The following is a 20,446-nucleotide window of genomic DNA, read 5'->3' on the forward strand; positions in this document are numbered from 1 at the left end:
GAGAGCTGAGGGTCTGCTGCTGAGGTCACTCCAACCCCTCCCTTCTTGTCCCCAGACAAAAAGTAATAAGAGCCTGTGGGGGAAGCAAAGAATGACAGGTGGGGGAGAGCTGAATTAGTGAGCAGAGGACTGTTCTCTGTTGAATGAGATTACACAAGCCAATAGGACATGAGCCCTGTGCCCTCTGCTCATACCTGCAGGGGCCGGTGCAAGGGTATTAGGCGCCCTAGGCGAACCTTCTACCTTGTTCTCGCACCCCCCCCCCCCCCCCGTGTCGTGCCGCCCCCTACCGGCTCAAGTCAAACTAGTTTAAATCGAGCAGCATGCATGGAACAGGAGGGAAGGAAGTGAAACTGGAGTGGACAGATCAGAGCAAAGAAGAGCTACTCTGATCCCTTCCCGGACAACTCATAACCGCCTCAAATTCCTATAACAATGCTTCCATTTGGTACTGTGAATAATTTAGTTATTTATTTTTATAAAATAAGTTATTTATTTTATCCCCTTACAGTTCTTTTATTCCTCCCCGTTCATCTTTTCTTCCTCTCCCAGTTTTTATACCCCTGTTTTTTGTAACTGCTCCCTCCATGCACCAGTTTTGTTCTACTGTTCGATGCACCCCTTGTTTCTATGTAAACCAGCATGATGTGACCTGGTCATGAATGCCGGTATATAAAAAACCTAAATAAATAAATCAATCAATCAATCAATCAATCAATCCCTGATCAAGTCCCTCCCTTCCTGTTATTTCTCAGGGACTGATGCAGGGGGGAAAGAAGGTGCCAGTACTAGGTATTGACAAGTCCTGGCAGAAAAAAAAAAAAAGACCTGCTTAGGCTTGAGTTCTATTAATAGCTGAATATTGTACATTTAGGCTTATTATTTGGCTGCTGTTCACATTATAATAAAGAAGGCGGGAACAAAACAGATTTCAGATGCTCAAGTATTGCTGCATCTGCCACACTCTTGATGTGGGGAATTGTGCTTGCCTCAATCTTGTAACAGATACTTACTTCGACAATAAAGTTAGCTGTGCTGGGGTTGTCCATTTTGGAGTCTCCAAAAGACCTGATGTTGAAGGCAGCTATTTTAAGGGCAGCTGCTGTGTTGAGCAGATAAGTCAAGGACATCCAAACGAAGAGCTGCTTCATGGCGACCCGTCTGCCAGGCAAGAGAGAAAGAGGAAACAGGGATAAAAAGTCTGATCCGCCAGCCCCCTCTCTCAGGGAGCCCCGCAGCAGCACTTGCAGAGTGCTGTGACATTATTATTTGCAAGGCTCCTACCAGGCGGAGTTACACACAGACCCGGATTTAGGCCTAGGCAACCGCTTAGGGTGGCAGATTTCGAAGAGGCCAAATAGAAGCCTTCTCCCACTTACTTTAGGGCCATGTGCTGGCACTGCTTCAAAGGGGCACCGCCTCAGCAGGCTTGCCTCCCCCCCCCCCCCCCCCCCACTTTCTGATCCATGGAAAGGGGGCTTCCCCCTCCTCCCATCTTTACAGCCCTCCCTACGGGCTCCCAAATCTTAAATCCTGTCCTGGTTAAATAGTTGAGTAAGAGGAAAAAAAGATTAGAGGTCCATTGAGTCAAACCCCCTTCTGGCCACCTCGCAGCTCTTTCAGTGAGATCATCCGGGGAAAGGCAGAAAAAGCCCTGTGCCCTGAGTGTGTGTGTGTGTGTGTGCGACAGAGGTTTTCACGGATGTTTCTCTTGTAACCTACCACAAACAGTGGATCGGGTGGATAACAAATAAGCAGTGAAAAGAATTCCTTCCCAACTCCAATTCTGGTACTCAGTTTAAAGCCCTGGATCTGTTAAGAACATACGAACATAAGAAATTGCCATGCTGGGTCAGACCAAGGGTCCATCAAGCCCAGCATCCTGTTTCCAACAGAGGCCAAACTAGGCCACAAGAACCTGGCAATTACCCAAACACTAACAAGATCCCATGCCACTGATGCAATTAATAGCAGTGGCTATTCCCTAAGTAAACTTGATTAATAGCCATTAATGGACTTCTCCTCCAAGAACTTATCCAATCCTTTTTTAAACCCATCTACACTAACTGCACTAACCACATCCTCTGGCAACAAATTCCAGAGTTTAATTGTGCGTTGAGTGAAGAAGAACTTTCTCCGATTAGTTTTAAATGTGCAACATGCTAACTTCATGGAGTGCCCCCTAGTCTTTCTATTATCCGAAAGAGTAAATAACCGATTCAGATTCACATCTAGCCGTTCTAGACCTCTCATGATTTTAAACACCTCTATCATATCCCCCCTCAGCTGTCTCTTCTCCAAGCTGAAAAGTCCTAACCTCTTTAGTCTTTCCATTCCCCTTATCATTTTGGTCGCCCTTCTCTGTACCTTCTCCATCGCAATTATTTTCCCTTAAATGTAAATGTAAGCACATTATCGTACCCGACATATTTTCCACCTGAAGTTTTCCAGTTTCCTTTCAGAATTATGTAACGTAGATATGACTCGCTGGGCCATACTCGATGATGAGAGGACCAGCATGAGAAAATTCTTTGTGAATAAGGTGCTTCGGTGATGAAATATCCCATAATATCTCTTTGCCTAAGGAATTCCTTCCTCAGGTGATGGTGAAATCCCCTGCTCCTCATCCTTTGGAGGGTCTCCTCTGGTTTGATTATTGCATCTGGGATAAAACGGATCACCCAGCAGGTCCTTGTAAGATGCAGGGCTATCCTTTGTCTGTGGGAGGCACAGTGGGGCTACGGTTGCTATCTGGCTCTGTTTCTGCGGGTCAGGCTGCTCCAGTCCTGGTTTTATCCCATTGCATGCATAGACCCTATAGTCAGTCCCCTGTTTCCTGTGATTCCACGGCTGCAAAATGTGCTGTCTGTTGCAGTATCGTGGGGAACTAATTGGCATGGTGTTATTGCTTCTGCTTCCCCATGGACCTTCTGTCAGCTCTGGATGCGGGGTCTGCACCAAAAGCCATGTGAGATGAGACTGAACGACCTAAATACGTTTAACCCTATAGAAGAGGAGAGACAGGGAGGATATGATAAGATAGAGGCATTCAAATACCTGAAAGGTATCAAGGGCGTACAACGGGCAAACCTCTTTCAATGGAAGGGAAGTTGTAGAACCAAGGGTACTGATGTTGAAGCTCCAGGGAAAGACTCAGGAACAATGGCAGGAAATTTTTATTTTTTTTTTCACAAAAAAGGTGGAATACCCTTCCTGAGGTGGTGGTGGAAATTGGTAGCAGAAGGACTCCTAGTGGAAATGAAGAACACTGGGAGAATCTGCACAGATTGGCAGTTACAAAGCTGGGGCCTCAGCAAAGCAGGGGACACGGCCTAGACCCAGAATTGTTTAAACCCCAAAGCTTTTGGTTTCAAACAGGCAGACTTCTCATTTTAGAGAGTTTGATTCTATGTATCGAGTGTGGCCTGGACTATTTCCTTGATGAAACGCAGTCAGCGTCGTATACACTTGGAAGTTTCACATGTCACAAGAAGAAATAGCACAAATATGTTTTTTTGTGAAAAGATTTGGGTTTAAAAAATTCTGAGGAACAATAGTAGCAAAACGCTCTTTTGGAGGTTTTTGTTTTTTTTAAACTAATAATGGAGCCTTGAGTCACCTGATTGCGAGCTGTCATTGCTGAGATCCGGCATCTGAAGTTTTTTCCCTCCAGTCTGAGCCATCACCAGTGCACTTAAGCATAGTTTACTGAAGGCTCTTCTTTTCTCATCTATTGTTTTATAGCCATTCGGTTTTCTCTCCTTGTTTCTTGACTTGACTCATTTTTTTCACACGCATGTGGGGAAAAACCCTCCAGAAAATTAACTGAAAACACATTTTTTCCCTGCACATCCCTAATAATAATACTATAAACAGCTCTTATCCAGACACACATGCACATGGATAGTAATACTATATTTCATTTTATGAAAGCTCAGAATTCTAGGAGCAATATTGGTTCTAGAGAAACTAGAGTTTCTGTAGGTTTTTGGACCATGACGGGACCATCTGGAAAGGCCTGCGAGATCGCAGCAGCTTGCATACTACAATCTTTTTGTTGGTCCTTTAAAAGCTACAAAGCTTGCAGAGACCCCAAGCATTTTAAATAAAAGATATTTCAAAACGTAAATCATTGATTGTTAATGTGGCTCGCGAGAATGAGGGCTACCTGGAGATAATGCCCTTGTTCAATGTACATGCACACGGTTGGTGAGATTCCAGCGTTGCTCTGGGCTTCAACAGCAAGAGGAAATGTGGAAGAAAAAAAAGAAAAAAAGGTTTTGCATTCACAAAAAAGCGAGATGTAGCTTTCTTGTTACGGCGGTTACTTCCCCAAAACCAAATAAGCCGATACTTTGCTTTCAATACATATCCAGCATAGCACTCTGCTTCAACGGCAGGGGAGAAAGTCTAACACTTCTCTTTCAATGCATAGCTCTTTGATACAACGGCAGGGGAATGGAGAAAAGAGGATCTGTATATGGACAACAACCAACAAGGTCCGAATTGCATAGTCTGGGAGGACAGAGGCATGGGTGTAGCTTGCTTATTGCGGCTACCCCTAATTAAGCTAGATATTCACTACCCCTAATTAAGCTAGATATTCACTTGGATGCAGTTCCAGCAATGCTCTCTGCATTAATGGTGGGGTGGAAGGGAAATAGAACTAAAAGGTACTAAAAGCCAAGAGTAACAAGTATGTGAAAAAAAAAAAAAGTACATAGCTTGCTGGGCAGACTGGATGGGCCGTTTGGTCTTCTTCTGCCGTCATTTCTATGTTTCTATATTTTAAATGAAAAGTGTTTTTGTGCATATTAAATATTATGTGTATGCACATTCATGCAAATGAGCCAGAGAATCACTGCAGAATTTTCTGATTACAAATCCATGCATTCAATGAGGTAAAACCAGGGCTGAATCAGTGTCACATTCCCTCTGTGTGTTACAGACCCATGTATAACCTTATTTTCATGTTACAAACCCCCATTTAACCATCCTTACATGTTACAGATTCCTGTATAGTGTATCTGTGTTATAAATCCACATATAACAAATGATCCCTCTATGCTGCAGATCCCCATACAATGTTATATGGGGATCTGTAACACAAGAAATGAACAATCCTTCCAAGTGACAGATGTAACATTCTTTCCGTGTTACAAATCCATGTGTAATAATCTCGCCTTGTTACAGACCCACATGTAACATTCCCTCTGTGTTACTATCCCCATGTAAAATTCTCTTCGTGTTGCAGATCCCCTGTATAATATTCCCTCTGTACTAGAGATTCCCATTTAATGTTCCTACCATCTTGCAGGAATACACCCAGAGCTATTTAACACAGAATGAACCGACTTAAAGAGAGGCAGCAGACCAGCCAAGACCTGAACACATGGAGAGCAGCCAGGTCTGGGTGAGTAATAGTTACTTGTGAGAGTGAAATAGGTTATTCTAAGGGGTGTGCCTGCTTAGCAGCATATTAACTTACTTTTTTTTTCTAGCAGGTGCTTTCATTTGCATTTATATTGGGCAGATGATGTGATTTCAGGTAATTGCAAACTGTCATTTTGGTAGGTGATGCTCCAGTAATAAGACAGACATAGTAACACAGTAGATGACAGCAGATAAAGACTAGTTGGCCCATCCAGTTTACCCAATTGTCTTGCTCTCTGGTTCTCTATCACTTCATACTAAACTAGCACCAGCTTCTCCCTCATGTCTTTTACTCACCCTCTCAACCCTGTTTCTCACCCACTGCCCTCTCTATCTGTTCCCAGCATGCTCATTGATGTTAGGGTTATAACTCCGGCTGCTCCATGCAGGTTAGCTCAAGCTTCTTGTAAGCGTAATGTAATTGTACCACAGATGTTATGATTGTAACCTTGGCCACTCTATTGCAAGTCTAACAGGCCGATGCAATATCGGTACGTGTAAACGGGTGCTCATGATTGAGCATCCGCTCTCTTAATGTGCACCGATCCACATCTCCTGGGCACCCAAATTTAATATTTAAATGGGCTATCATGGTAAAAAGGAGGCACTAGGGGAAATTGTGATTCCCTAGCACCTCCTTAGTATGGGCAGGAGAGATGGCTGTCAGTGCAGGTTAGGAAAATGGACGCTCAATTTTGTGAGCGTCGTTTTCCTACCCTATGCACAGCCATGGGTTAGGAAAATGGAGGCTCGTTAATTGAGTGTCTGTTTTCCTAACCTGACTGCCAGCGACATTTTTTTTTTAAATTTTTTTCCCGTTCTGCTTTTTTCGGTTCCTCTGACTTAATATCGCCACGATATTAAGTCAGAGAAACTACAGAAAAGCTATATTTTCTGCTTTTCTACTAACTTTAGAGGCTTCTCAAGAATTAATGCCTGCTCCGGGATAGGCATTAATTGTTGAGAGTAAAAATGTGCGCGTCGGGTGCACATTTTGTTTTTTGCATTGGGGATAATAGCTAATAGCCTCATCAACATGAATTTACATGTGATGAGTGCTATTAGCTATGCGCTGGTTTGGAAGCTTGTTTTGGATGCGCTAATCACCTTATTTCATGAGGGGTTTTAGACATGCTACAAAATGCGTATCCAAGCACAAGTAAAGCTGTGCACTGGACCGAGTGCACTGTATTGCATCGGCCTGTATGAGTTGAATTACAGTTAACAAGAAGCCTGAGGTAACTTGCATGGAATGGTCAGGGTTATAACCCTGTCAGTAGTGATACCACAACATCGAGTAGTCAAGAATGCAAACATTCAAATAGAAATAAAAATAGCAAATACAGTAAAACTGGAGGACAAAACTTAAAAAAAAAAAATGTTAGAGATAGAAGGAAGTGCAAAAGTGGCATTGTGAGACTCAGAGGTGATGGGGAGGAATATGTAGAGGCTGATCAGGAAAAAGCAAAATTGCCTAACAAATATTTATGTTCAACTGTGGAAGGGCCTGGAGCAGGACCACACTAAACAAACACAAATAAGATTGGAAGTGTGGTAAACCTCAATCGATTTTCAGAGCAGTGTGTTTATGAGGAGCTAACTAAACTTAAAAGTAGATATGGCAATGGGGCCGGACGGGATACATCCGAGGGTACCAAGGGAACTTAGAGATGTCCTGGCAACTCCCCTGGCTGAGCTTTTCATCGCTTCCTTAGAATCTGGAGTAGTTCCAGAGGACTGGAAAAGTGCAAATGTGGTTCCTCTTCATAAAAGGGGACATAAGGAGGAGGCTGAGAACCACAGGCCAGTTAATCTGACTTCTGTGGGGAGCAAACTAATGGAATCACTGCTAAAGCAGAGGACAATGGATTGCAAGATCCGAGGCAGCACGGTTTTACCAGAGAATCTTGTCAGATGAATCTGATCAACAAACTTTGATTGGGTGATCAGAGAGTTGGATCAAGGAAGAGCGCTAGATGTAGTGTACTTGGATTTCAGTAAGGCCTTTGACACGGTTCCACACAGAAGACATAAATAAATTGTGTGCCCTTGGTAGGATCCTACATTGACTGACTGGGTTAGAAACTGGCTGAGTGGGAGGTGACAAAGGGTAGTGGTAAATGGCGTTTTGCCTGAGGAGGGGGATGTTACTAGTGGTGTGCCTCAGGGATCGGTCCTTGGACCAGTTCTTTCCAACATTTTTGTGAGCGATATAACAGAAGGGTTGTCGGGAAAGATTTAACTTTTGGTGATGATACCAAAATCTGTAACAGGGTGGACAGCCAGGAAGGAGTGAAAAACATGAGGAGGGATCTAGAGAAGCTCAAAGAATGGTCTGCAGTCTGGCAGGTAAGATTTAATGCTAAAAAATACAGAATAATGTATTTAGGATGCAAAAACCCATGGGATAGGAACAGTATTGGAGGTGAAATTCTTAAAAGCACAAAGGAAGTGTGGGATCTGGGAATAATTGTATCTGATGGTAGTCAAACAGGTAGATACAGCGATGATAAAAGCCAGAATGATGCTTGGCTGCATAGTGAGAGGAATGATCAGCAGAAAAATGGAGGGGATATTGCCCCAGTAGAGATCCTGGTGAGATTTCACTTGGAATACTGTGCACAATTCTGGAGACCGCACCTTCAAAAGGATATAAACAGGATGGATTCGGTCCAGAGGTGGCTACTAAAATAGTAGTGGTCTTCCTTCTAAAGCATATTGGGATGAACCCAAAGATCTAAACCTGTACATACTAGAGGAAAGATGAGATAGGGGAGATGTGATAGGGACATTAAAATATCTCAAAGATTTCCAAGCATAGGAAGTGAGTCTTTTTCAATGGAAAGGAGGCTCTAGAGATGAGGTTGAAACTGGTAAACTCAGGAGTAATCTTAGGAAATATTTCTTTACAGAGAGAGTGATAGATCTGTGACACAGCCTCCCAGTGGAAGTGGTGGAGACAAAATAGTATCTGAATTCAAGAAAGCTTGGGATAAATTCAGAGGATCTCTAAGGAAGTGATGAGAATTATATTGCTAAATTAATTGGGCGGCTGGGCAGACTGGATGGGTCAGTTGGTTTTTTTCTGCCATCATGTTTCTGTGTCTATGCCTATGAGTTTCAAGCTGGCTGGGGTATCCTGCCTGATGTCATGCATATTATTCCAACATCACTGATGGCAGTGGCGAAGAGGTTTGGTAAAAGGAATGGTGCACGATGGGCTGCTGGCTCAAACGTGGGAATTGATATTGCTCATACCCCCAAAGTGTGAGAAAACTGGAGAGGAAGACAACTGTTCAGACTGGATGGGCCAACTTGTCTTCATCTGCTGTCATTTACTGTGCTACTATGTCTGACTTATAATTAGAATGTCACCTGCCAAAATGACAGTTTGCAAACACTGAAGCTATGTCATCTGCCCAAATATGAAAGCAAATAAAGCACTTGCTAGAAAATTTGGCTGATACACTGCTAAGCAGAAATACCTCTTAGAATAATCTATTCCATGATGATGCCCTTTCACTCAGACCAAGCTTCTCCTCCCCATTTTGTAAATAAATCATTAATAAGTTTGCATATACAAGGCCTGAGTCATCCAAACCAGGAATCTGGCATTTCTTACAGTCATGGCATTCCTGAAATAAACAAGTGATCACCTCGGAGCTGGAGAGGTACAAACAAACTATCATATTCTTCCCAGAATATTCAAACTCTTCCATGTCGAGAAGAAACAACGTTTTACCATTGCCCTGTCTGTAACTGCTGGTGTACAAAGCTGCATAACCCTGGGGTATCATGCTGTGTTATCACTATCCCCCCCCTGTCTTATCCTTTCATACCTCTGCAGGTTAAATAAAAGTAAAGGGAGTCCATCAAGGTTTGTACAATGGGAACACCTGACATTGGTTTCTTATCTTTTTGCTTTAGTAAAAATTCCATTATCCTTAAGGCAAAAGATTTCCTACCTCACCTTCAGGAGAAGAGTCAAGGCCTAGCTATCCAATCAGGCCTTCCTCTAAACTCCCTGTAAAACTGTGTCAACTGTAACAAAGCCAGTAAAGAAAATCACCTTTACCCTTGACTTTGGGGCCTTGATCTCAAGACCATAACATCATCCCCGGCTGGACTTTCTCACTTAATGACTTTCTCCTCCATTACACTAGGCTATTGCCTCCCCAACTACAGTGGTTCATTCATCAACCTACTCTTCCTTCCTCACCCAATGGGCTTGCACGGCTACTATTCCTTCTTACCCTAAATGACCAATCTATTCTCCTGCACCAATTATCTTCCTACATGCTCTCCAAAGTGTTCCCTAAGTTGACTCTAACCCATCATGCTATAGTAATAGGAAACTATAAATTTGATTGTAATCCCCTTTGAAACTAGCTCGGAAAAAGTGGAACATCAAATGTTTATAAATAAAGAAATGAATAAGTGAGAGGCCCGGGGCGATGTTCTAAATCTTCGTAACTTGTTAAACCTGCAGTCAGGAGGCAGCCAATGCAATACACCATTTCCCTGCTCTAACATCTTCAAACTCTGGTTTATATCATAAGTAGTAAAAAAAACCCCCAATATCAGCAAAAATGAAACAAAAATCGTAACACATCTCTAAGTTATCATGAACAATAACATTAGAATATTTCATCCTTCATTTGTCAGGGGTTCCTCAGACCCTCCCTACCACCCTCCATGGTACCCTCGTGTCTTCCCCCTCCCCCCAAGAAGGATAGAACATGGCATTCTCTGCCTTTAGATCTCACCAAGTGATGCTGGCGCAAGTTTAGACGAGCCTCTAGAGGATGCTGGCACTGTACACTCCTCCAGGTACTGGGACAATGCAGTTTGCCTAATCCAGTTGTAAAGAAGTTCGAGTTTAAATCTTCCGGCAGTGTAGGGAGTTCAGAAGGGGAGGTGTGTGCTGCTCTCCTGGCTTTGGATGCTGATAACTGCCTATGGTACTTCTCCTCAGCCATCTTTTATAATGTGACTCACACAGACGCTTCCATTGCCACACCCCTCACCTCAGCACAGGTCTGGAGGAAATGTCTGTCTCATGATGCTTGTTTGGAAAATGTAATGTAATTCCTAGTGGAAAAACTGGCTCCTCATCTGCCCTGACTGGCGAAGGAGTACCTGAGGCCATGTGCCAGGCAGGAGACGGAGCCCCACTGCTTGGTAACCGGACTGGCTTAGTGCTGCGAGGTGCATGGGAGGGGCTCATGCACTGATGTGGTAGTGGCACCACGTAACCAGATTACTTTGGCCTGGCCACAAGCACTTTCTGCAAGGAGAAGGTTTTTCTGATAACTCCCTTTTATTTGCCTCTGATACAATTGCTTCACCTGCCCTTAATATTCTGCACACTTATATCCATAAGAGGAAGGTAAGCTGGCATGTGCACATCACAGGTGCCACCAGCAAGAACTGTATGCTGTCTTGTTCTGAAAGTCATTGCTCCACACCGATGTGTGTGGCATCCCAGGGCTGCATGCCTCTCCCGATACTGTTGTTGCTAAATATGGCCGTTGGGTAAGAATGCAATTATGTTCTGAATACGCTCCTTCTGACATTGATGCTGAAGGGCTGCACCCACCAATGTATCTGCGGAGAATCGCAGTTACGTTGTGTAGCGATGGGCGCATTTGTCGGGACCTGGCATACATTCAGGTGAATTTGGGCAATGCTTTGATGAGTGCCGGAGTTTTCTGTTCTATGAGCTCAGATTCGGCGCATCCCTAAACAATGACTGCTGGAACCTAGGAGGCATGGAAATGTAGGTCAGCAATAAAATTAAGGTGAAACCTTGTTCTTGGACTAACATAGCATATTTCTTGCCAAGACTTTGGGAGCCAGAGGGCTAAGGAAGGAGATGGGTTATTCTCCACATGCCCTGTTCTTACACGCTCTCTCTAAACATCTGTGCCTTGCCACTGATGAAGGGAGGACTCTGGGCCAGATGGAGCTGGGGTCTAATCTACTGCACCAGTTCTTCAGTTCTTATGTTGCATTTGGCAATTCCTCTCTCTGCAAGTAATGCGGCACCGCAAGATTCCAACATCTCTTTCTGAGCCCTTGTTGTGACATCACCCAATGTGAGTTATGAAGCAAATGTCAAGCCGTTCCTCAGGACAAGAAAACCCAGCCAAGATATTCAGAACGAACATGCATGAGATAGATTTGCATATCACAGACATTTTTTTCATGCACAAGCTACTAACACAAAGAACCAGTTCCAGCAGGTGCTGAAAACATTAGAAGGTCTTATAATAGCTACAGAATTGAATTTGTAAAAAAAAAAAAAGAAGGTCAGTAAACTACTCAGAAGCTATGCGCTTATGAGAAAAGCCTTTGATAAACTGTACATTTTAGTCCTGGGGTCTTTCTCCAGATCTTTCAGCAACACTTGGTTTATCATCACTATATATATATTACTCCTGGGGGAATTCTGAGCACAAACATTTAAAATTGCGCATACTTTATATTGGTCAAAATAACACAACATACATCACAGCCTTTAGGTAATACATTAAAAATGTAATACAGAAAAGTTATTAAAGATGTAGAGTTTTAAATATTATGAGCAGAATTTCCCTATAAGTACAGTACACCATAAGTGTCCTTTCTACCTTCTCTCCCTACTCCCCTGGCCAGACCCCTTTCACTTTGCCCTCTCAGGCCCCAACTCTTCCACCCTCTACTATCTCTTCCCTTCTTCCCTCCCCTTCTAGGGTCAACCCCTTGCACCCTTCCATTCCCAGTGTTTGACTCCTCTCTCAAAATTGCCCCTCACACAGGCTCCCTCAAATCCCTCTCTCACACACACATCTCCCTCATAAAGAGTTCCCTCTCTCTCCTGCACATACACACCCCCCTTGCACAGGCTCCCTTTCTGTCTCGCACCCCCCCTCCCAACAGGTTCCTTCTCTCTCTTTCACATACACTCCCTTACACAGGTTTTCTCTTTCTCTTGCACATACTCACACACCTTCACACAGGCTACCTCTCTCTCTCTCTCACACACACACACACACCCCTGCACACAGGCTCTCTCTCTCTCTCTCTCTAACAGACATGCACCCCCACACACAATCCCTTTTCACAAATACCAGCTCCCAATCTCTTACACATATACACACTCCCTCATAATCTCCTCACATAGGTTCCCTCTCTCTGATACACACATCCACACGCACCCTCACACAGGCTCCCCCCTCATATGCACACTCTTGCAGACAGACTCCATCTCTCACACACACACACATTGTTTACCTCTCTCTCACATACACATCCCTTTTCACAGGCTTGCTCTCACACACACAAACATACACCCCTCTACATGCAAGCTCTCACTCATTCTCACTGGGCCTGTCACATCTTTACTGTGAGTGGGATGGACTCTGCTCGTTTTCACTCCGAGCCCGCTGCATCTTCGCTGCAAGTGGGATGAGCTCCGCCCGCGGCACGTCGGGCCTGCTGCATCTTCGTTAGGAGAGGGATGGACTCCACTCACAGCACTCCAGGCCTGCCGCATCTTCATTGTGAGCGGGGAGGGCTCCGCTCGCGGCACGTCGGGCCTGCTGCATCTTTGCCCTGAGCGGGATGGGCTCCACTCACGGCACGCAGCATCTCTCTGCAAATTCCACACAAAATCCGGAAATTCTGCACAGGAAGGGAATTCTGTGCAAATTCTGCATTCTGCAGTGGCGCAGAATTCCCCCAGGAGTAATATATACAATATATATCTATATAGATATGTCTACCCAGGGCTTAATTTGTAGCTAAAAAGAAAGTGGAACTGTGGAGGGCAGTGAGATGGTGGGACCAGAGCTGGGTGCAACTCTCTCTCTCACACATACCCTGACACGTTCTTCACACTCTTAACCTGCTTGATGAACACTGGTAGACAAAGGAAGGCTGGAGGTTGGGGGATGCAGGATCACTGGTCTAAGGAGGAGAAGGCGGCAGATAGAGAGGATGGGGCCCTCTCTAACCCCTTCCTCCTCTCTGCCCTGGAGATCCTGATCCTCCATCTCCAGCCCCTCCCCCCCCCCCCCCATAAAGTCCCCAGTGGTCCTAAAGCCCCCTGTCTCTGGTGATCTTTGAGTTCCTGCTTTCCCTGGAAAATCGCCCTCTCCAGTAACTCCCAGTATAGTACAGGCCTCCTCTTCAAGTCAGAATCAGCTGGCTCGCCTCTGCTTTGGGGGGGCGGGACAGACAAGATTGGTGTGCACTGCCTCCCCACTCGGATCCTCTCACTCACATCTCGTAATCCCTCCAGTCTACTCTCTCACTCTTTCCCCCTCTCCCCCACATAACCTATAGCCTCTCCAAGCCCTTCACTCGGTCGTTTACCTTCCCACATCCCAACACTCATCCTCCTTCTCCTCTCTTAGATCCCATCGCTCACTTCCCTCCCTCCCTGACATCTCCTCATTCACTCTCTTGGCCCTTTTCTTCCTCACCAATGTGGCCACCAGCAGCAGAGGCGGCAGGGCCTGGGATGACGGTGAGATAAGCAGGAAGCCAACCCACGCAGGAGTGGCAGAAACAGTGGGGCTGACAGGCATTCACCCCGCATCTGTTCTATACCTTGGCTGTTGTCCCTGACAGCCTCCTAAAGGGTGCTGGGAAATTGCACAAAAATCAAAGCCACGTGACTGCCCTTGTCTCAGGGCAAGCTGCTCCAACACTCTCTGTTCTTCTCCGCTTCCTCCAAGGGCTGAGGGGGGCATAAATAATCCATGCAACTGGCTCCATTTTGTTTCCTCAGAGAAGCCAGAACTGATGTACACTGCCAGCTTTCCTCCGCCTTCTTGGATCCCAGAAAAAAGGTGGCAGAATGCCCTTCCTGGTTGTTCTGCCAGAAATTAAGCCCTCGGTAATGGACACAAAAAGGGGTTGAATGAACACAAGTTTGAAAGCTGTGAGCAGTAGGTGCCATTCATCAAGGCCGGGGTTGAAGCCTTCACAATTGGCACCACTGCTCACAAGTTTCAAACTTGTGCTAACTCAAATCCTTATTTGTCTCTGTTCTTTTCTCTGCAGTGCCTGCTTCAGTATCCCTCCTTCCCCATCTGTTCCCTGCCATACAGGAGGAGAGGGGGGTGTGAGTGTATGGTGGGGAGAGGAGGTGGGGGAAGAAGGGAAAGGAAGGGAGGGGCTGGATTAGGGAGCAGAAATGATGTTCCCTTCTCTGTGTGCTCCAGGCTCAGGCCCTCTTTTTCTCTTCCCCGCAAGGCTGCCTGGAGGGGAGGGGGCTGGATCAGAACACCCCGGCTGCTCTGCCTCTTAAGCCTGAAAAGTAGTGCCCTGTACATTTTTTTTTTTAATTGATTTTTTTGTGCTCTTCAGCACATTCAGAAGCATTCAGGGGCTGGTTCATCCTGTCCTGTCTAGAGCAAGGGTCCCAAATCTTTTAAACCGAACGACCACATAGGACATTTGAAATCATTGAGGGGGCTGGGGAGGTGATCCTTCTCAAAGTGTGCTGAGCTGGGAGGAGGAGAGGAGGGAGAGTCTCCCTTGGAGGTGTTTCCTGAGAAGGGTTTGGTGGGGGAGACCATGTCTGGCTCTTTTGTTGTTTTGAATTGCTGGGGAAGGGGGAAGACAGGGGACAGGATTCCCAGGGGTGTGGCAGGTAGTGGCAGTAATAATAATTCTAGTTGGTAACTCCACCACGCCCCCGGCAACCTTGGCCCCCTACCTGCCTATCCCCAATATCTGCCCGCCTAAGACACTAGGGGAGGGCGGATGGATGGATGGCGAGATGGAGTGTTTGTAAGTGTGGTGCGCTCTTTCTCACTCACATCACTCCACGTGCTCTTACTCCTTCTTCATTTCCTTCCACTTTCTCATCCCTTTCTCTCATCCCCTTCTCACTTTTTCCCTCCTCTCACTCCCCATCCCTTGCAACATGCCAGATTTGTGGCACGGGCAAATCAATCCCCTCTGATGATCCTAATCCAGGGAGAGACACAAACTTGGCATCTGGGTTATAATATTATGAGAATTTATCTATCTATCTATTTTCTCTTTTTTTTTTCTATACCACCTATCGTCAATCTAGGTGGTTTACAAATTTTTCACATAAGTAAAATTGTAAAATAAATGAGAGACAATACCAGTACAAAATAATATAAAACATATAACATGAATAAATGAATCTTGACCTTCCCCTCTAAATCTTTTTGCTGCTTAACTATTCAGCCCTATCTCTTTACCTTTAGATATCTTTATAAGGCTCCTTAAAAAGCCAGGTTTTTAGTACGTTCCTGAATAGCTTATGCTCTCTCATTGGCCGTAACTCCTTCAGCATTGAATTCCAGAGTACTGGTCCTGCCACTGTAATATAGAAACATGGAAATGACGGCAGAAAAAGACCAATCGGCCCATCCAGTCTGCCCAGCAAGCTCCCACACTTATTTTCCCATACTTATCTGTTTCACCAACCACCAAGTTCAGGGCCCTTGTTGGTAACTGTTTGGTTCGAATTTCCTGCCACCCCCTGTTATTGATGCAGAGAGTAATGTTGGAGTTACATCAAAGGTGAGCATAAGGCTTAATGGTTAAGAGTAGTAACCACCGCATCAAGCAAGTTACCCCGATGCTTGTTTATCCAGACTGTACAGATCAATGCCTTTTTGGATGTTGTCTTAATGTAAATCCTCTTTTCCACATTTCCTCCTGCCGTTGAAGCAGAGAGCAACGCTGTTTATGCATTCAAAGTGATGTATCAGGCTTAATTGGTTTAGGGTAGTAACCACCGTAATAAACAAGCTACCCCCATGCTTATTTGTTTACCCAGATTGTGAAGTTCATTCCTTGTTCGCTCGTTCATGCACCATGTTCAAGCAAGTTTGCTTCACTGAGGCAGTCGCTAAAAGACCTTTATTCACAGATCGTATTTCTCTTTGCGGCACATACCCCTGTAATCTGGATCCCAATCATCCATTTTCCATGTTTATATTTATTAATTTGTTTTATTTATACAAAAGCTTATATTCTACACCTTTCACTCAAAGAGTGTTCAGTGTGTGTTAAAACAATCAATATTAAAATTACAATAAAAATATAAAAAAATATCAATGCATAAAATAATCAATACAATCATGGCCATCACTCAAAGGTCTCACAGAACAGGACCGAATTTAGCTCCCTTCTGAAGTCCTTTACATCAGTTAGAGTTCTCATTTGATCAGGGAGAGAGCTGCACAAGACAGAGGTCACATATGAAAAAGCCCTCTCCCTTGTTCTCTGTAAACGAGCTACATTATTCCGTGGAATCTTTGACAATGCTTTATTTATTGACCACAAACTGCGATTTGGTTAATACCATTCCAATTTTTTTCGTAGAGTACATCTACTATCAGAGAACATAAGCTTGTGAACAAGGGTAAGGAGCTTGAATTTTGATCTTAACTAAACTGGTAACCAATGCAGTTCTTTCAATGTGGGCTGAAGGTGGTCTCTTCGTCGCAACCCCGACAACACACGAGCTGCAGCATTTTGCACCAGCTGCAATACATATGATAATTTCTTGGGCAAGCCCTCAAAACCAAAACTTGGAAATATCTTTTTTAATGGCTTAACCAGTTTCAACCTAAAAAAGGAAATCTGAGCCACATGTCAAACTTGCAAATGAAAACTAAGCTGAGAATCCAGAATAAAGATTAAATTTTTTATCTCTGTTAATACTGACAATACAATACAATCGACTTTAATAGAAGGCATGGTGAAAACCAAGGCCAGAGGGCCCACCCATAACAATTTGTTTTTTTCCAGATTCAGGACTAATCCATTTCTTGCCAACCAGTTTTTTACCCTTACAAGACAATCTTTAAGGAATGGTACAGAGAACTTGCCAACTCTGTCGCATGGAATGTAGAACTGCACATCATCTGCATAGATAGAGTATGTTAAACCTAATGGGCCGGATTTTAAAAGGGTTACGCGCATAAGGTACGCTGGAAAATTGGGCATCCAAATGGCAGATGAAATTTAATGTCTATAAGTGCAAGGTGATGCATATAGGGAAAAATAACCCATGCTATAATTACACAATGTTGGGTTCCATATTAGGTGCTACAACCCAAGAAAGAGATCTAGGTGTCATAGTGGATAACACATTGAAATCGTCGCTTCAGTGTGCTGCGGCAGTCAAAAAAGCAAACAGAATGTTGGGAATTATTAGAAAGGGAATGGTGAATAAAACGGAAAATGTCATAATGCCTCTGTATCGCTCCATGGTGAGACCGAACCTTGAATACTGTGTACAATTCTGGTCGCCACATCTCAAAAAAGATATAATTGCGATGGAGAAGGTACAGAGAAGGGCTACCAAAATGATAAGGGGAATGGAAAAACTCCCCTATGAGGAAAGACTAAAGAGGTTAGGACTTTTCAGCTTGGAGAAGAGACGACTGAGGGGGGATATGATAGAGGTGTTTAAAATCATGAGAGGTCTAGAACGGGTAGATGTGAATCGGTTATTTACTCTTTCGGATAGTAGAAAGACCAGGGGGCACTCCATGAAGTTAGCATGGGGCACATTTAAAACTAATCGGAGAAAGTTCTTTTTTACTCAACGCATAATTAAACTCTGGAATTTGTTGCCAGAGGATGTGGTTAGTGCAGTTAGTATAGCTGTGTTTAAAAAAGGATTGGATAAGTTCTTGGAGGAGAAGTCCATTACCTGCTATTAAGTTCACCTAGAGAATAGCCACTGCCATTAGCAATGGAAACATGGAATAGATTTAGTTTTTGGGTACTTGCCAGGTTCTTGTGGCCTGGATTGGCCACTGTTGGAAGCAGGATGCTGGGCTTGATGGACCCTTGGTCTGACCCAGTATGGCATTTTCTTATGTTCTTATGTAACCCTTTTAAAACACCCCTGCACACGCCGAGCCTATATTGCATAGGCTTCCAGTGCGCGCAAAGCCCCAGGACACGCGTAAGTCCCGGGGCTTTCTTGGGGTGGGCGTGTCGGGGGGCGTGAGGCGGTCGGCGTTTCATCGGGGGGTGTGTCGGGGGGCTTGACGGGGTTGGCGTGTCATCCGGGGGCGGTGCCGAAGGCGGTGCTTTCGGCCCGGGGGCATTCCGCGGGCATAGCCGAGGCCTCCGGACCTGCCCCTAGACTGGAACATGGCGCGAGGCAGCCGGCCTGGCGCATGCAAAGTTACGCCTGCTTCGAGCAGGCATAACTTGTGCGACAAAGCTGGGGGGGGTTTAGATAGGGCTGGGGGGGTGGGTTAGGTAGGGGAAGGGAGGGGAAGGTGGGGGGAGGTGGAAGGAAAGTTCCCTCTGTGGCCACTCCGAAATCGGAGTGGCCTCGGAGGGAACGGGCAGCGCGCACAGGGCTCGGCACACACAAGTTGCACAAATGTGCACCCCCTTGTGCGCGCCGACCCCGGATTTTATAAGATACGCGCGAGTAGGCGTGTATCTTATAAAATCCGACGTACTTTTGTTCGCGTGCGTGCTATGTTTTAAAATGTACCCCAGCGCTTTTAACAATGTTCCCAAAGGGGCAAGGTAAAGATAAAATAAAGTGGAGGGTAGTGCAGAGCCCTGTGGGACTCCTAGATCCATTTTATACCAGCTAGAACTAAATTCACCCAATTGTACCCTTTGCATTCTCCCAGATAAAAAAGATCTGAACCAATTAAAAACCTGTCCCGAAAGCCCAAAGGCCTCCAAACTAGACAACAAAATTGTATGGTTGACTGTGTCAAAGGCAGCTGACACACCAAGTTGTACCAGGATACTCACCTTACCCTGATCCAGCTGCTCCAATAGGGTATCCATCACGGGCAGCAACAATTCATTTTTGTGTCCTCTACGGAAACCATATTGATTATCATCAAGAAGGTTCTTCTTTTCCACATATTCATCTAATTGTATTATGAACCTTTCTCTATTATTTTTGCCAAAGTTGACAAATTGGAGGTTGATCAGGTCCTCCACTGGGTTTATTCTTGTCCTTTAAAATCGGACTAACAACTGCAGTTTTTAAAGACTCAGGAACAACTCCTTCACTCAATTATTGATTCAGAATAGATCTTATTACCCCATAGGTGGATTCCTTCAGAACATAAGAACATGCCATACTGGGTCAGACCAAGGGTCCATCAAGCCCAGCATCCTGTTTCCAACAGTGGCCAATCCAGGCCATAAGAACCTGGCAATTACCCAAAAACTAAGTCTATTCCATGTTACCGTTGCTAGTAATAGCAGTGGCTAATTTCTAAGTCAACTTAATTAATAGCAGGTAATGGACTTCTCCTCCAAGAACTTGTCCAATCCTTTTTTAAACACAGCTATACTAACTGCTCTAATCATATCCTCTGGCAACAAATTCCAGAGTTTAATTGTGCGTTAAGTGAAAAAGAACTTTCTCTGATTAGTTTTAAATGTGCCACATGCTAACTTCATGGAGTGCCCCCTAGTCTTTCTATTATCCGAAAGCGTAAATAACTGATTCACAATTACCCGTTCTAGACCTCTCATGATTTTAAACACCTCTATCATATCCCCCCTCAGCCGTCTCTTCTCCAAGCTGAAAAGTCCTAACCTCTTTAGTCTTTCCTCATAGGGGAGCTGTTCCATTCCCCTTATCATTTTGGTAGCCCTTCTCTGTACCTTCTCCATCGCAATTATATCTTTTCTGAGATGCGGCGACCAGAATTGTACACAGTATTCAAGGTGCGGTCTCACCATGGAGCGATACAGAGGCATTATGACATTTTCCGTTTTATTCACCATTCCCTTTCTAATAATTCCCAACATTCTGTTTGCTTTTTTGACTGCCACAGCACACTGAACCGACGATTTAAATGTGTTATCCACTATGACGCCTAGATCTCTTTCTTGGGTAGTAGCACCTAATATGGAACCTAACATTGTGTAACCATAGCATGGGTTATTTTTCCCTATATGCATCACCTTGCACTTGTCCACATTAAATTTCATCTGCCATTTTGATGCCCAATTTTCCAGCCTCACAAGGTCT

The 20,446-nt window shown here is 44.6% G+C and overlaps 1 protein-coding gene across 1 annotated transcript in view; it reads right to left on the reverse strand.

The window, feature by feature from the left end:
• DNASE1 (deoxyribonuclease 1) overlaps positions 1–10,375 on the reverse strand; it is a 39,573-nt gene extending 29,198 nt beyond the window's left edge. Inside the window, exons 1-2 of the mRNA XM_029577446.1 lie at positions 10,200–10,375; positions 1,014–1,161 (exon numbers count right to left, since the gene is read on the reverse strand). Coding sequence (XP_029433306.1) covers positions 1,014–1,151 — 138 coding nt within the window. The 5' untranslated portion in view covers positions 1,152–1,161; positions 10,200–10,375. The remainder of the gene's footprint in view (positions 1–1,013; positions 1,162–10,199) is intronic.
• Positions 10,376–20,446: the final 10,071 nt, after the last annotated feature.

This window comes from Rhinatrema bivittatum, chromosome 14, assembly GCF_901001135.1.
Source record: "Rhinatrema bivittatum chromosome 14, aRhiBiv1.1, whole genome shotgun sequence".
Taxonomy (NCBI): Eukaryota; Metazoa; Chordata; class Amphibia; order Gymnophiona; family Rhinatrematidae; genus Rhinatrema; species Rhinatrema bivittatum.